Raw genomic sequence first — 13,970 nt, forward strand, 5'->3', positions numbered from 1 at the left:
CAACAACGCTGAGGAAACTTGAGTCGCACAGAGATTAAGTGTGGAAGCAGAATTTGAACTCAGGCTTTTCTGACTCCAGAGACTGTCTTTTGACAATTACCTTTCCAGTGTGTGTGTAAACACAGAAACCAGTGTTTTAAAAAGTTATCCCCAAATGGAGAAAAGGTAAAAGATAACCATGTCTCCTTTCAGAGTCATACAAGAGCGCTACCTAATAAGCCGTCCTACCTGGTTCTCTTTGTTGTGGTCCCAGCGCGGGTTGGAAAAGAATTTCCAGATACAAGGCAGAATGTAAGGAAGACAGAGTTTTCGCTGCAAGGACAGCGGGCCGACTTCCCAGTAGCCAGGGAAAGTCGACCATGAGCACGGCTCGTCTGTTTTTATAGCCAGGGAACAAAGGGACTTCTGAGTTGCCTGCTGCTTGGGTAGGGTCTGCATGTTTCCAGTGGGATGAATACCTTTCTGTATATGGGATGGGAAAGGGGCAAGGCGTGCTGCTTGGGAAAGCTCAGAGATGTTGAGCGGCTGCTGTGTGACAGAGTGATAAGGGTCTGGTAAGCCTCTGTTCCGGTGAGGTTGGCCCTTTGAGTTTATCTTGTTCTTTGTCCTTGGAGCACACCACACTCTTGCCAAATGTGACTGTGTTTAACTTACTGTTTACTGTTGTTTAGGGGCCAGGCTCTGTGAAGTTAGAGATTAATTGATAAAAAACTGAGAAGGTGCAAATTATTTTTGTCTGGTAAATATGTAAATGCTTTCTGTCCAGTGGAGACAATAACCACAAAGGTTGTGGATTCATTGCCCTGTAGGACATTAACCACGTGTGTCTAACTTAGCAATTTTATCCCAGCAGTTTTTTCTTTCACTGACTTATACATACATCAGCTTCTCATATCCTCCTTTGAATCAGCTGTCATTCTTTTGGGTCCTTCAAAAATGATTTAACATGGACTTCCCTGGTGGCGTAGTGGTTGGGAGTCCGCCTGCCGATGCAGCGGACACGGGTTCGTGCCCCGGTCTGGGAAAGATCCCACATGCCGCGGAGCGGCTGGGCTCGTGAGCCATGGCCGCTGGGCCTGCGCGTCCGGAGCCTGTGCTCCGCAACGGGAGAGGCCGCGGCAGTGAGAGGCCCGTGTACCGCCAAAAAAAAAAAAAAAAAAAAAGATTTAACATTAAATCTTTGACACAGGCTCGCTATATAGTTGTATGAGAGTTATGTTCTTTAACTCTTTGAGAATTATGTTTTGACAGTAGCACAAGCCGATAAGTGACGGACTGCTATAAAGTAAGCGTGAAACTCTAGGTGCTCATACAAAGGATGAGAAGAGTGAGCCCTGGGGAGTCAAAGGAATTCTTGAGCGGGGCCTTGGAGGAAGGGTAAAATTTGAACAGGCAGAGAAGGGAGGGCTTTCCAGAAGGGGTTGCAGCATGAGGAAAAGAAGAAAGAAGTCAGGGGTTTTTGTAGACGCTACAATTAAAGGAGAGGCACCTAGTTTGGTCTTTTTCCTCAGGTCATGCTCCTGACCTTATAGGATCCAGAATGTGAAGATTAAAAAGAAAATGGACCACTGTAGAAGCTCAGTAAGGGCAGGAATTTGAGCTATTTTTGTCAACAGTGTACTCTCAGAGCTTGGACATAGTAAGACAACAATGACTGCTTGTTGAATAACTAACGTGATCAAAAGTAAAGAATATGATTAGCTTCCGTTAACTGACCACTTACTATGTGCCAGACACTATGCTAAACTCTTTTGAAAAAATTTTTATTTTATATTGGAGTAGAGTTGATTTACAATTTTGTGTTAGTTTCAGGTGTACAGCAAAGTGATTCAGTTATACATACACATGTATCTATTCTTTTTCAGATTCTTTTCCCATATAGGTTATTACAGAATATTAAGTAGAGTTCCCTGTGCTATAGAGTAGGTCCTTGTTGATTATCTATTTTATATATAGTAGTGTGTCTATGTTAATCCCAACCTCCTGATTTATCCCTCCCTTGCCCCACCTTTCCCCTCTGGTAACCATAAGTTTGTTTTCAATGTCTGTGAGTCTGCTTCTGTTTTGTAAATAAGTTCATTTGTATCATTTTTTTAGATTCCATATATAAGTGATATCATATGGTATTTGTCTTTCTCCGTCTGACCTACTTCACAGTATGATAATCTCTAGGTCCATCCATGATGCTGCAAATGGCATTATTTCATTCTTTTTTATGGCTGAGTAATATTCCATTGTATAAATATACCACATCTTCTTTATCCATTTATCTGTCAATGGACATTTAGGTTGCTTCCATGTCCTGGCTATTGTAAATAGTGCTGCAGTGAACATTGGGGTGCGTGTATCTTTTTGAATTATGGTTTTCTTCAGATATATGCCCAGGAGTGGGATTGCTGGGTCATATGGTAGTTCTATATGTAGTTTTTTAAGGAACCTCCATACTGTTCTCCATAGTGATTGTACCAATTTACATTCCCACCAACAGTGCAGGAGGGTTCCATTTCCTCCACCATTTATTTGTAGACTTTTTGATGATGACCATTCTGACCGGTGTGAGGTGATACCTTATTGCTGTTTTGCTTTGCATTTCTCTAATAATTAGTGATGTTGAACATCTTTTCATGTGCTTTTGGGCCATCTGTATGTCTTCTTTGGAGAAATGTCTACTTAGATCTTCTGCCCATTTTTTGATTGGGTTGTTTGTTTTTTTTTGATATTGAGCTGCATGAGCTGTTTGTATATTTTGGAGATTAATCCCTTGTTGGTCGCATAGTTTGCAAATATTTTCTCCCATTCTGTAAGTTGTCTTTTCGTTTTGGTTATGGTTTCCTTTGCTGTGCAAAAGCTTTTAAGTTTAATTTGGTCCCATTTGTTTATTTTTGTTTTTATTTTCATTACTCTAGGAGGTGGGTCAAAAAAGATACTGCTGCGGTTTATGTCAGAGAGTATTTTGCCCATGTCTTCCTCTAAGAGTTTTACAGTGTCTGGTCTTACATTTAGGTCTTTAATCCATTTTGAGTTTAGTTTTGTGTATGGTGTTAGAGAATGTTCTAATTTCATTCTTTTACATGTAGCTGTCCATATGCCAAGCTCTTTACATAAATAATTCCCTGAGACACTTACATTGATGATATGAAGCAGATTTTCTTATTTTTCAAATTAGGTCCAGCCTATGGCAAAATGGTTACATGAATGATTTTTATCTTTGGGGCTCCTTAACCCTTTCCCAAAGGGCACAGAATCCAAGACTTATGATTATTCTTCCCACTGTCCAAACTCTCTTCCAGCCTCCCCAAGCCCGGTGGTGTCAGTACCATTGGAATAAACTGGTCCTACTACTGACCAGCAACTGATGTGCTACCAGGAGAGTCCCAGATGGACCTCTGGGTAACCTGGGCCCATGTGTATGTAAGTACTTACTCAATTTTGATGAGTGAGTCTGGAGGTGACAATCACTGTTATCCTTGGGTTTCTTACCTACAGGGAACCCTCACGTTGTGGTAGAAATTTCAAACTAGAAAAGAAGGAAAGGGTTTCTGCTTCTACCCCTACCCCATGTGGGAAGAGAACTCTGGATCCCTTTTGACAGGACCGCCTCTTTCTGGACATTAGGATGGTGTGCCAGACATAGACATGTATTGCTCAGATTCCCTCTTCACGAAAGGGCCCATCGTGCAGCCTTGAGGAGTGTGGCTGGCTCACAGCCACCACTGTTAACTGGTTCAGATCGGCCTCAACTCCTGAGCTGAGGTAGTGGTCTTCTTGGGGTCGCCCCATCCAATGACTGTGCAAGACTGTGGTACAAGGTCCCATCCATTTCTGCCTAACACAGGACTCTTCTCACACGCTCAGAGATCCCTGCTGGGCTGACAGAGACTGTCAGATCTATGTCATGGTCTGGCAACTCCCCTTCCCTAATCCCATTTCCTCCTTTTTCCTTTCACAAGTGTTACTCCCAGTAAGCCTTTTATACTCCTAAATCTGTCTCAGGATCTGTTTTCCAAAGGACCCAGATGACACAGATGGGATGCTGTTAGCTCCAAGCAACCTTTCATCAGTGAAGAGAATGGATATTTTAGAACTGGATTTGAGCCAATACCAGCAGAATATAAGCACCCCGGGTGCCAGGGACCAAGGAGTACTTCCACTGTGGCGCATGAATCAAATAAGCTCTATTTCTTGGTATTCTTCTTGGCACTGACTGTGTCTTGCTATTATATAAGATGGCTTGACTGTTCCTACTGGCTTTCTCAATGAGTGATTTGTTCAATTAATTAAGAGAGTGACTAAAGACAAGGTCACTAAGTCCATTTCCAGTCAGCTGTTAGTTTCAATCAAGGTACCTGTTATAAATGGATTGTCATCTGGTCATATATGGACTCCATAAGCCCTTGACCCATGCTGAGTCATGACTTAGGCTAGTTGTTTCTCAGCCTCCTGGCAGACTGTCACCCTTCCCGTGGGTCACTTATAAAATGCTCTGTGCAGTATTTTGGTTTGGGGCAAGGAAGTCTTAATGTGGTTGGTGACCAGCTACTTAACTTGCGGCCACACATGGGAGGGCATAGTTTTTGCTTTTTTGGTATGGAAGCATCTCCTAATTCCTTATTAGAAGAGCAATACTCCTCAAATTATCCATTCATTCATCAAATATTTTTGGACCAAGAGAGTTGCTACTTGCCCCTCCCTTGATCAGGCTCACAGCTACATCCCTAGCGTCACATTTTAGGGAAATCTACATGCAGCTTCTTCAGTAATAACTACCAGCCAGACACACCTGAGGGTCTAAAGCAGTACTTATTCCTCTTCCATCTGTCCTTCATGCCAAAGACATCAAGCCTCAACCTGTGTCATGGAGTCAATAATTATAGGGGCTCTGGGATCAGATAGTCTTGGGTTCAGATATGGGTTCTCCCACTTCCTGGAGGAAAGGTGGTGCCTTGTGGGCAAAAAACTGGACCCAGAACAGATATAAAAACAGAGGCCCTGGGGAGAGGAACCGCCGTCAGGGAAAGACTCACTCCCAGTGACTACAGAGAAGACAGAGCTGTCCCCTGCCGAGATGAAGCTGCTGTTGCTGTGTCCGGGGCTGACTGTAGGCTGTGCCCACAAGGAAGGAAACCCTGGTGTTGTGAGAAGCAACTTCGATATTTCAAAGGTAGGGGCAGTGGAGAATAGTGACTTTGGATTTTGGGGGGTGGTTTGGAGGGTTCTGAAACAAGGTGACCCTCCTGGAGGGCAGCAGTTCCTTGACATATTAGGCAAAAGGGGTGATTTCAGACCTTAGACTAAGGGCAGTTGTGCCATGTTAAAAGACGACAGCACTTGGGGACCTCCATTCTCACTGGAGGGACAGTTGAAAGAGTCCTAGGTGTGTGGTGCCAATTGACCTGAGCTCTAATTTCATCTTCACGTCACTGTGATGAGTCCTGGCCCACAGGCCAGAGTTCAAGGAGACAAGTGTTCATGTTGTATCTCTTTCCTCTTTTCTCACCCAATCATTTTATTGATTTATTGCAGATTTCAGGGGAGTGAGATTCCATTCTCTTGGCCTCAGACGCCAAGAAAAGATAGAAGAAAAATAGAAGAAAATGGTAGCATGAGAGTTTTTGTGGAGCACGTCCATGCCTTGGAAAAATTTTCTTTGTTCTTTAAATTTCATACAAAGTAAGTGGGTTTTTTGCTTGGGAAAGAAAAAACAGAAGCCTGAATATGGTCTTGGACCTCTAAACACACACAAACACACACATACACACACACACACACACACACACACATGTATACATACATTCTGGGCCTGCACCTAAAATCAGGGTCCATCATCCGGCACTGATTTGGGGTTTGGTGAACCTGTGGCTTTTCTAGATTCAGAGATAAGAATTGGTGACAGGCATGAATTTAAACGGGAGTAGAGGAGGTAAGGGGTAGAGGGGTATCAGAATCATAAGTAGTGTGGCATGACAGCATAGGTTAAGAGCACAGGATTCAGAATCAACAGCCTATCTCGTTCTTGAATCTATATGTGTGACCAAGAAAATTCATCTGTTTCTTCCCCAATTTTCCCTAGAGTAAAAGAAGATGATAATAATTGTCTCTCATGGTTTTTTGTGAGGACCAAGTGCGGTTATGTTCGTAAGGCACATATCTAAGAGGCTGGCACATGGTAAGAACCCAGCTAATTCTCTGGACAAGTAGCTATCGTAATAGTAATAGTGGGAAGCAGTGGTAGAGTAATAGTGATAGAAGTAGTTGACTCATTCTCAAAGCAGCAAATAAAGTGAATAATGTAAATAAAAGTTCTTTGGAAACTATACCCAAAAATGTTCAACAGTTAATCAGTGGGATCGTAAACTCAAGTTACAGGTAGAGTGTGAAGGAGCCACCGCCATCAGTATCTCTTGGGCATCGGCTCATTCTGTTTTACAGGGTAAGTGGAGCATGTCCTGAAATGTCTTTGCTTTCTGACAAAGCAGGAGAGGATGGTGTACATAGTGTTACCTGTAAGTATGCAAAAAGAAAGGTCTGTCTAAATTCTACTTCCAACTGCAAGGAATTTGCTAAACCCCAGTATCTTCAGGACCTTGGTCAGTTCCTGATATGCTTGTTTAGGTAATACAGTGGGGCCATCTAATAGCCGATATCCTGAATTTGGGAGAAATGTGTGTGTAAAAGCCAGTGCCTGGCACACAGTACCATCAGGTGTAGAAGGCAGTTTGGTCACAGGTACCTCCTGCCACAAAAGAAAATTGGCAGAAAAAAAAAAAAGTAACTTGGCAGGACAGCTTCTCATTCCTTGCCCACTTTCTGATGATGTCTGAGGGCCGTTGCCACAGCACATTATTCGGGACACAGCCCTGGGTATATAATGCAATGGGGCTTATAGAGAAGACAGAGACACACAGTTGGCAGAGATGGCTGAGGGAGGGTAGGTGAGTTTCAGGGAGCATGATAGAGGGAAAGCTGCTGCTGTGGCTGAATTTTTCTACCCCTAGTGGTCAGTCCACCAGCGTTCCTTAGAAGTTGCCTCATGAATCCCAGAGAGATGCAAATGGAAGGCAGTAGATATCACTCTCTATTTCTTCCAGGATATGCACTTGAATTTGTTTTGTGGGAGAGAATAGGAAGTGAAAGGGTTTCACTTCCTTCCCATGGACCAGAGGAGTTCTGAGCTGTGTTCTGTTTCCTCCACAGATGATGAAGACAATAAATTTCGCATACTTCAAACAAACTATACTGAATATATTATTTTTTATCTCATGAATGTCAACAACAATGAATCATTCCAACTGCTGGAGCTCTACGGTACAGTATTTTCATGCTGACACTCATCGTGGGGTGGGGAGACTGGGGAAGGAAGGAAGCCTGGAGACAGAGTGGTCTTCCCAATCTTATCCTGGGATGACATCTCTCCTCCTCTGAAGATAGATGCTCACCTTTGGTAAAATTTCTCAGGCTCAGTGTTGGGAACATGATGAATCTCTCATCATGCCAGAAAGATATCCTAAAGATGTCAAATTCAAGACAGGTTATGGGAACATATGTATAACTGATTCAGTTTGTTATAAAGCAGAAACTAACACACCATTGTAAAGCAATTATACTCCAATGAAGACGTAAAAAATAAAGAGAGATTACACTTAAAAAAAAAATTCAAGATAGGTTATTTTTTCATCCCCAAGACTTCTGCCTAAGCACCCAGTCAGTACCATTCATTTTCCCGTCTGGCTGGAGCCCCGCCCCTCTGATGAGACTCAGTGACCAATAAACAAGACAAAGCAGTTACTGTCACTCTTCCCACGCCCAAGAACCAGACGGGAGCCCAAAATCATGAAAAAGTTTGTGAAAATTTACCAAAAATATGGGATTGTTAAGGAAAACATATTTCCACATGTTTCCATATTACCAAAGTCGTTAAGTTGAGATCTCTCTGGCTTTCTCTGCCTAAATTCCCATTTTACTGAATGGGAATGTTCCTGAAGGGAAAAATCCAAGAGAAGTTAATACCCCAGTCAGTCCCCTTTGCCCTAACCTGGAGAATCATCTGGTTTCATTCTGGGAAATAAACCAGGGTTGGTATTTGAATGTGCTCTTCTCTGCCTCTGTAGATCACTGTCTCCAGGCCCGAGGGAGTGGAGTGGCCCAGGCCTCCAGGTTGGTGAGCTCTGCTGGAGAGGGGCTGGCTCAGGGATCAGTGCCTCCCCAAAGCATTAGGGTTTTATGTCCAAAGATTACAATAAAAATAATTTGGTAAGGAAGCTTTTTGGGAGAGCTTGAAATTTGGAGTTGGAGGACCTGCATTCAGGATCCACTCCTGCTATGAGCTTTTTGAGCAAATGATGTAGCAGTTAAAAGGGAAACAATGATGTCTACCTTATAGAGTTACTGTGTGGATATAATGCTGGAGAAAAGGGCTCAGTAATTGATAGTGTGCTAAAAATCATGACTTAAAGTTTTAAATGGGAAAAGGGTGTGAGTGTGAAACTCAAATACATCTCTGTGTTTGTGGTCCATCTTCCAAGCCCAGAGGACCATCTCACCCTCCAATTTATAGAAAAATTTTCTTCCTTCAATCTCTTCCTTTCTTCCTGCACATCCGTAACTTCTAATCTGGGAATAGAGTTGTCTGACCTTCCAGTTGTCTTCCAACCTGGAAAATGGACTCTTGAGTTTCCTCATCTGTCTCCAACCTCAGATTTATTGTGGGGCTTCATTAGCAATGATGGCTTCCATGAAGGAAGCACTTAGTGAAAGATTGCTATGGCTTTCGCCATGATTCCTCAATTTGTCAAAAATTCTTTAAAACTTCCAATGCTGAGGATGGCATTGCTAAGATCCTTCATTGCTTCTTTTCTTTTCATAGACTCAAGTGGGGGAAGGTTAAGATGGGATCAGCAATAGAAAAAAAAAAAAGTCATTTACTTAACACCCTCCCTACCCCTATTCTGGCAAATAACATGGGTTAGAATGCAGGTTGATAACTATTTCTTCAACATTTTTTTTTGTAATAGAAATTCTCTTTGTCCTCAGTTCAATCCAAGAAGCACCTAATGAGTCTCGTTGTTCTTGTTCTCGTCAGCTTACTTAGCACTGGGTGAGTGCCACCTCACTTGGGCTCCAGGATCTTCTCTTCCATGGTCCCCACATCATCTTGCGACAAGTTCTGTGACCCGATTTCCATCACTATCGCACATGAAGGCATCAGCTCTGCATCTTCAGGATCTCCCCTAATTATCTAGGAAGACTCATCAGCTCACCACAAAGCAAAGTTTCCTGCAAATTTCTAACTCTCTTTGCCATATTCAGCACAACAGTACCGTGAATAAGACCTTCCTCTACCTGGTCAATAAATGATTCACCTTCCAGTCATGTGATTTGTCTTTGTGTATGTTAAAGAGATGTGGGGTTGACAGGAAGCAAATGAGGGGACTTCCTTGGCCCTGTGTCCATAATCTTCCTCTAGCTTCTCAGAATCTTCCCTGAGTTTCAGGATTCTCCCTTGTCTGCAGTAATTCTCTGTCCCCATGAGTGCTACCTGCCTTTTGATTTGCCCATTTCTTAGTGACCTGGTAAGACAAACTATAAGACTTGTGCTATAAATTGCTCCATCCTAGAATTCTCTTTTTCAGTGGGGGTACTGAGAGATAGATGCTGCTGGGGCTGATACCAGCTCGATATGTTTCAGAATATGCCCTTATACCCCAGCTTCTCTAACCCATCCGTCCTATGAGATGGTCAGTGTCCCTTCTTTTCTTTCTTTCTTTTCTTTTCTTTTCTTTTTTTTTTGGTACGGCAAATGCTTTTATTTTGTAGAAGCACATCTATGGTATCTAAGTTGAAAATTACCATGATAAGATGCTGTTAGTTTCTGAAAATCTTCATTTTTAAAACTTTATTGAAGTATAGTTGATTTACAGTTTTGATTTCTGCTGTACAGCAAAGTGATTCAGTTTTACATATATACATTCTTTTTCGTATTCTTTTCCATTATGGTTTATTACAGGATATAGAATATAGTTCCCCGTGCCATACAGCAGGACCTTGTTGTTTATCCATTCTATATATAACAGCTTACATCTGCTAATCCCAAACTCCCATTCCATCCCTCCCCCAGCCCCCATCCCCCTTGGCAACCACAGGTCTGTTCTCTATGTCTGTGATTCTGTTTCTGTTTCATAGATAGGTTCATTTGTGTCATATTTATTTATTTATTTAATATTTATCTTATCTGCTCCAGGTCTTCATTGAGGCACGCGGGATCTTCGTTGCAGCATGCAGGTCTTTAGTTGTGGCATGTGGACTTATTAGTTGCGGTATGCATGTGGGATCTACTTCCCCGATCAGGGATCGAACCCCGGCCCCCTGCATTGGGAGCGTGGAGTCTTACCCCTGGACCACCAGGGAAGTCCCTGTGTCATATTTTGGATTGCACATATAAGTGATATCATATGGTATTTATCTTTCTCTTGGTCAGTGTTTTTTCATACTCTTGGAAAACTTCCTTCAACCACTGCTTTTATCTACTGTGAACGTGTTAAATGAGATTCCATGAAATGTGAGCGATACTTATCTGCAGCAATCTATATGTGGTACATTCAGGAGGCATCAAGGAGGCTAAGTGTTATTAACTTCTTCTTTGGGGAGCTTACAGGCTTTGGAGAAAGGGAAATTAAAGATCCTCTTCCAGTTATAATCCTTTCCCAACATCAGCTGATAATAAAAACAGTGTAAGAGTTACACATGGTTGTTGGGGCAGAGCAAGATGTGGGTAGGGGTTGTCATGCAGAAAGAATGACTCATTCATTATGGACATAAGGCTTATGTTAACAAGAGAAGGCTTTCTAGGCATCTGACTCTCCCCACATCTTACTCTGCCTACAGGTCAGAAGAGTAAGTTAAGTTCAGACTTATTGCTCCTGACTTACGTGCTCAGTCTGGTTTGCTGAAATATGACAAAAGGCTATGTAGAAAGTCAACCAGTCATGCTAGGATCACCCATTTTTTAAAAGTTTGCATTTAAGGAACAGAGCAGCTGATACCCAGAAGGGCATGGCCTAGCATATCCTTGAGAATGCTTAGAGCATTAACAACAATAGTAATCAATGCACAAGAGGGCCACGTTGATGATGGGAAATGGCTGGAGAGTGCCACGTGTCAGGAAACTACAGCCAATCGGGAGGCACAAAAAGACCCTCAGGGGTTCCCAGATCAAGTTGGCAGATGAGCTCACACTGAAACCTACACCTCAACCCCAAACATTTTAATGCAAATGAGGCATGAAATGTTAAGGACACTCAAAAGCAAGGAGTGAAGATCTCTGTGGATCAGAAAGAGAGCAGTTCTTTTCAGGAGGAACAAAAAGAAAAAAAACAGACAGGAATGATGTGGGTAAACAGGCCAGAGCAGCATCGTCCTCCGGGTTTGGGGTCTGGGGACAGATCTGGATCACCCATGCAGGGTTGGGGCCAATCATGTGGGGCTGCAGACTGAAGATGTGGACCTCTGAGAAGCAGGGGCTGAGCCTGAATGAATTTAGGACGGTTCCTCTCCCTCACCTGGAGTCACAGAGAGAAGCTGACTGCAAAGGAGGCACCATCACCTCTTTCTTTCATTTGAGAAAGAGAAGAGCAGTCCCTGCTCTCCTGGAATCGGCCTGACTCGCATCGTGAGGCTTCAAGGTTATCACCAGCTGGCCTGATGCTCACAGCTAGGCCAAGTTATTCTGTTGGACGTAAACAATCTCCTGAAGCATCGACACAGACAAGGTCACTCAGAGATCATTAAACAAAATCATTGTGCAATCCAGAAACACGCCCCCCTCTTGGCTAAAATGAGTCACTACTACTTTTCTACTAATTACAGCTTTATCCTCATGCTGGGCTTCTCTTCCTATAGATAAGATTTACTGAGATATGCATTCATAGACTTGCCCCTGCTTTCTGACAGCACCCAATCTAGAGCTTCCTTAGATCCTCCCCCAAACCCGCAGTAGGTCCTTCCTAATATGCTCCTACTGAGACACCTATGGTTCCCCTGGTGAGCGTTCTTCCTAGCTGCAGTAATAAACCCAATTTTTCAATTACGTGTATGTTCCTGGTGGTCTTTGGCTGAAGAGTATTAACATTTTTAGGACTTGAACCCAGGCCCACTTCATGCATGTGCCGCCCGGAATTCTGGGAAGCACCAAGCTAAATCACAAATGCAAGGCCTGGTTTAATGCTGTGCACTTAAGCAGCACGTAGGATGCCCCCAAGGCTTTTGGCCTGAGCAATTGGAAGGATGGAATTGCCATTTACTCCAGTTACCTAGAGGAGCCAGTTTAGTGGGGAAGGATAAAAAATCTCTGTTTCAGACATTTAATTTGTTTATCTAGCTAGACTACTATTAAAAGAAAGAGACCCGGGCTTCCCTGGTGGTGCAGTGGTTGAGAGTCCGCCTGCCGATGCAGGGGACACGGGTTCGTGCCCCGGTCCGGGAAGATCCCACATGCCGTGGAGCGGCTGGGCCCGTGAGCCATGGCCGCTGGGCCTGCGCATCCGGAGCCTGTGCTCCGCAACGGGAGAGGCCACAGCAGTGAGAGGCCCGCGTACTGCAAAAAAAAAAAAAAAAAGAGAGACCCAACCATAATTTAGTATGGGTTGGTGAAGATAGAATTAATTTCAAAACTTAATAATAGATTTCATTATCAGTAACATAAATGTGAATTTTCTTCAGCAAGTTAAAAGGAAATGTACTAAATCTATATTAACATTGTTAGATCTAAAAAACAAATTGTAAGATGAAAAAAGCCAGTTGTTGAATGATATGTGCAGTATGACACCATTTATATAACTTATTTTAAAAAATTAATTTACTTATTTTATTTTTGGTTGCATTGGCTCTTTGTTGCTGCACGCTGGCTTTCTCTAGTTGCGGAGAGCAGGGGCTACTCTTTGTTGCGGTACGTGGGCTTCTCATTGCGGTGGCTTCTCGTTGTGGAGCACGGGGTCTAGGCACTCGGGCTTCAGTAGTTGCGGCACGTGGGCTCAGTAGTTGTGGCTCGCGGGCTCTAGAGCGCAGGCTCAGTAGTTGTGCCCCACGGGCTTAGTTGCTCCGCAGCATGTGGGATCTTCCCGGACCAGGGCTCAAACTGGTGTACCCTGCACTGGCAGGCGGATTCTTAACCACTGTGCCACCAGGGAAGTCCCATATATAACTTTAAAATAACACACAGAACAATGCAATACATTCTTTATGGATTTCTATTATATGTAAGATAACACAGCGCTTCCTATAATGTGCATACGAATCACCTGGGGAACTTGTTGAACAACAGGCTCTGATTTAGCTGGTCTGGGGAGGGGCCTGAAATTCCACCTAACAAGCTCCCAGAGATGCCAGTGCTATGCCGCCTTGGGAGAGGGGAGATGCAGGTAAAGTGAAACTGTTCTTACTTTCTTCAATTATTTTGCTCTATCTGGGTGCTAGAACCTCTCTGTTGTACTTCTGGACACTCATAAAGGTATTCATGTCCATGACTGGTTGTTAAAATAGGTGTGTCTGTGGAGTTATGAGGGCTGGCATCTCCTATTCCACCATCTTGCTAATGTCAACCCAAATCAGTTATCATTTTACCCAAAAGACAGAGAGAAAGACATTGAGTTTTCAAAACTTTTTTATTTTTCTAGAATATCTACAGAAATCAGGGATCAAATGAAAATTACGGTGGAATTGTTACTGATTTGGGTCCTCGGACTCTTTAATCAATAGAAATTGGTAAGAAGCCAGGCGAGGAATTCAAGCATGGCTTTACTGGGTCTCGTGCTTGCTGCAGCATGAGGGAGTGAAAACAAGAAACAGGTGGCCCTGTTTTCTCCCGGAGAGGGCACGAGCTTGTTCCTTAAATAGGATAACAACGGGGGCGGGTCTGCAGGTTGAGCAGGAGAGGCGGCTTAGGTGGTCCGCCCATCCCTGTGGTGGTGCTGTGTGCA

At 43.3% G+C, this 13,970-nt stretch overlaps 1 protein-coding gene across 1 annotated transcript; it reads left to right on the forward strand.

Moving 5' to 3' along the window:
- The first annotated feature begins 3,373 nt into the window (after positions 1-3,373).
- On the forward strand, positions 3,374-9,369 carry LOC115854573 (allergen Fel d 4). Its single transcript, XM_070045704.1, is given in 8 exon segments — positions 3,374-3,411; positions 3,994-5,161; positions 5,524-5,562; positions 5,564-5,670; positions 6,430-6,503; positions 7,195-7,305; positions 8,109-8,154; positions 9,080-9,369. Coding segments are annotated over 7 exon segments (492 nt in total). The 5' UTR covers positions 3,374-3,411; positions 3,994-5,065; the 3' UTR covers positions 9,099-9,369.
- The last annotated feature ends 4,601 nt before the right edge of the window (positions 9,370-13,970 follow it).

This window comes from Globicephala melas, chromosome 6 (assembly GCF_963455315.2).
Source record: "Globicephala melas chromosome 6, mGloMel1.2, whole genome shotgun sequence".
NCBI classification, from domain to species: domain Eukaryota; kingdom Metazoa; phylum Chordata; class Mammalia; order Artiodactyla; family Delphinidae; genus Globicephala; species Globicephala melas.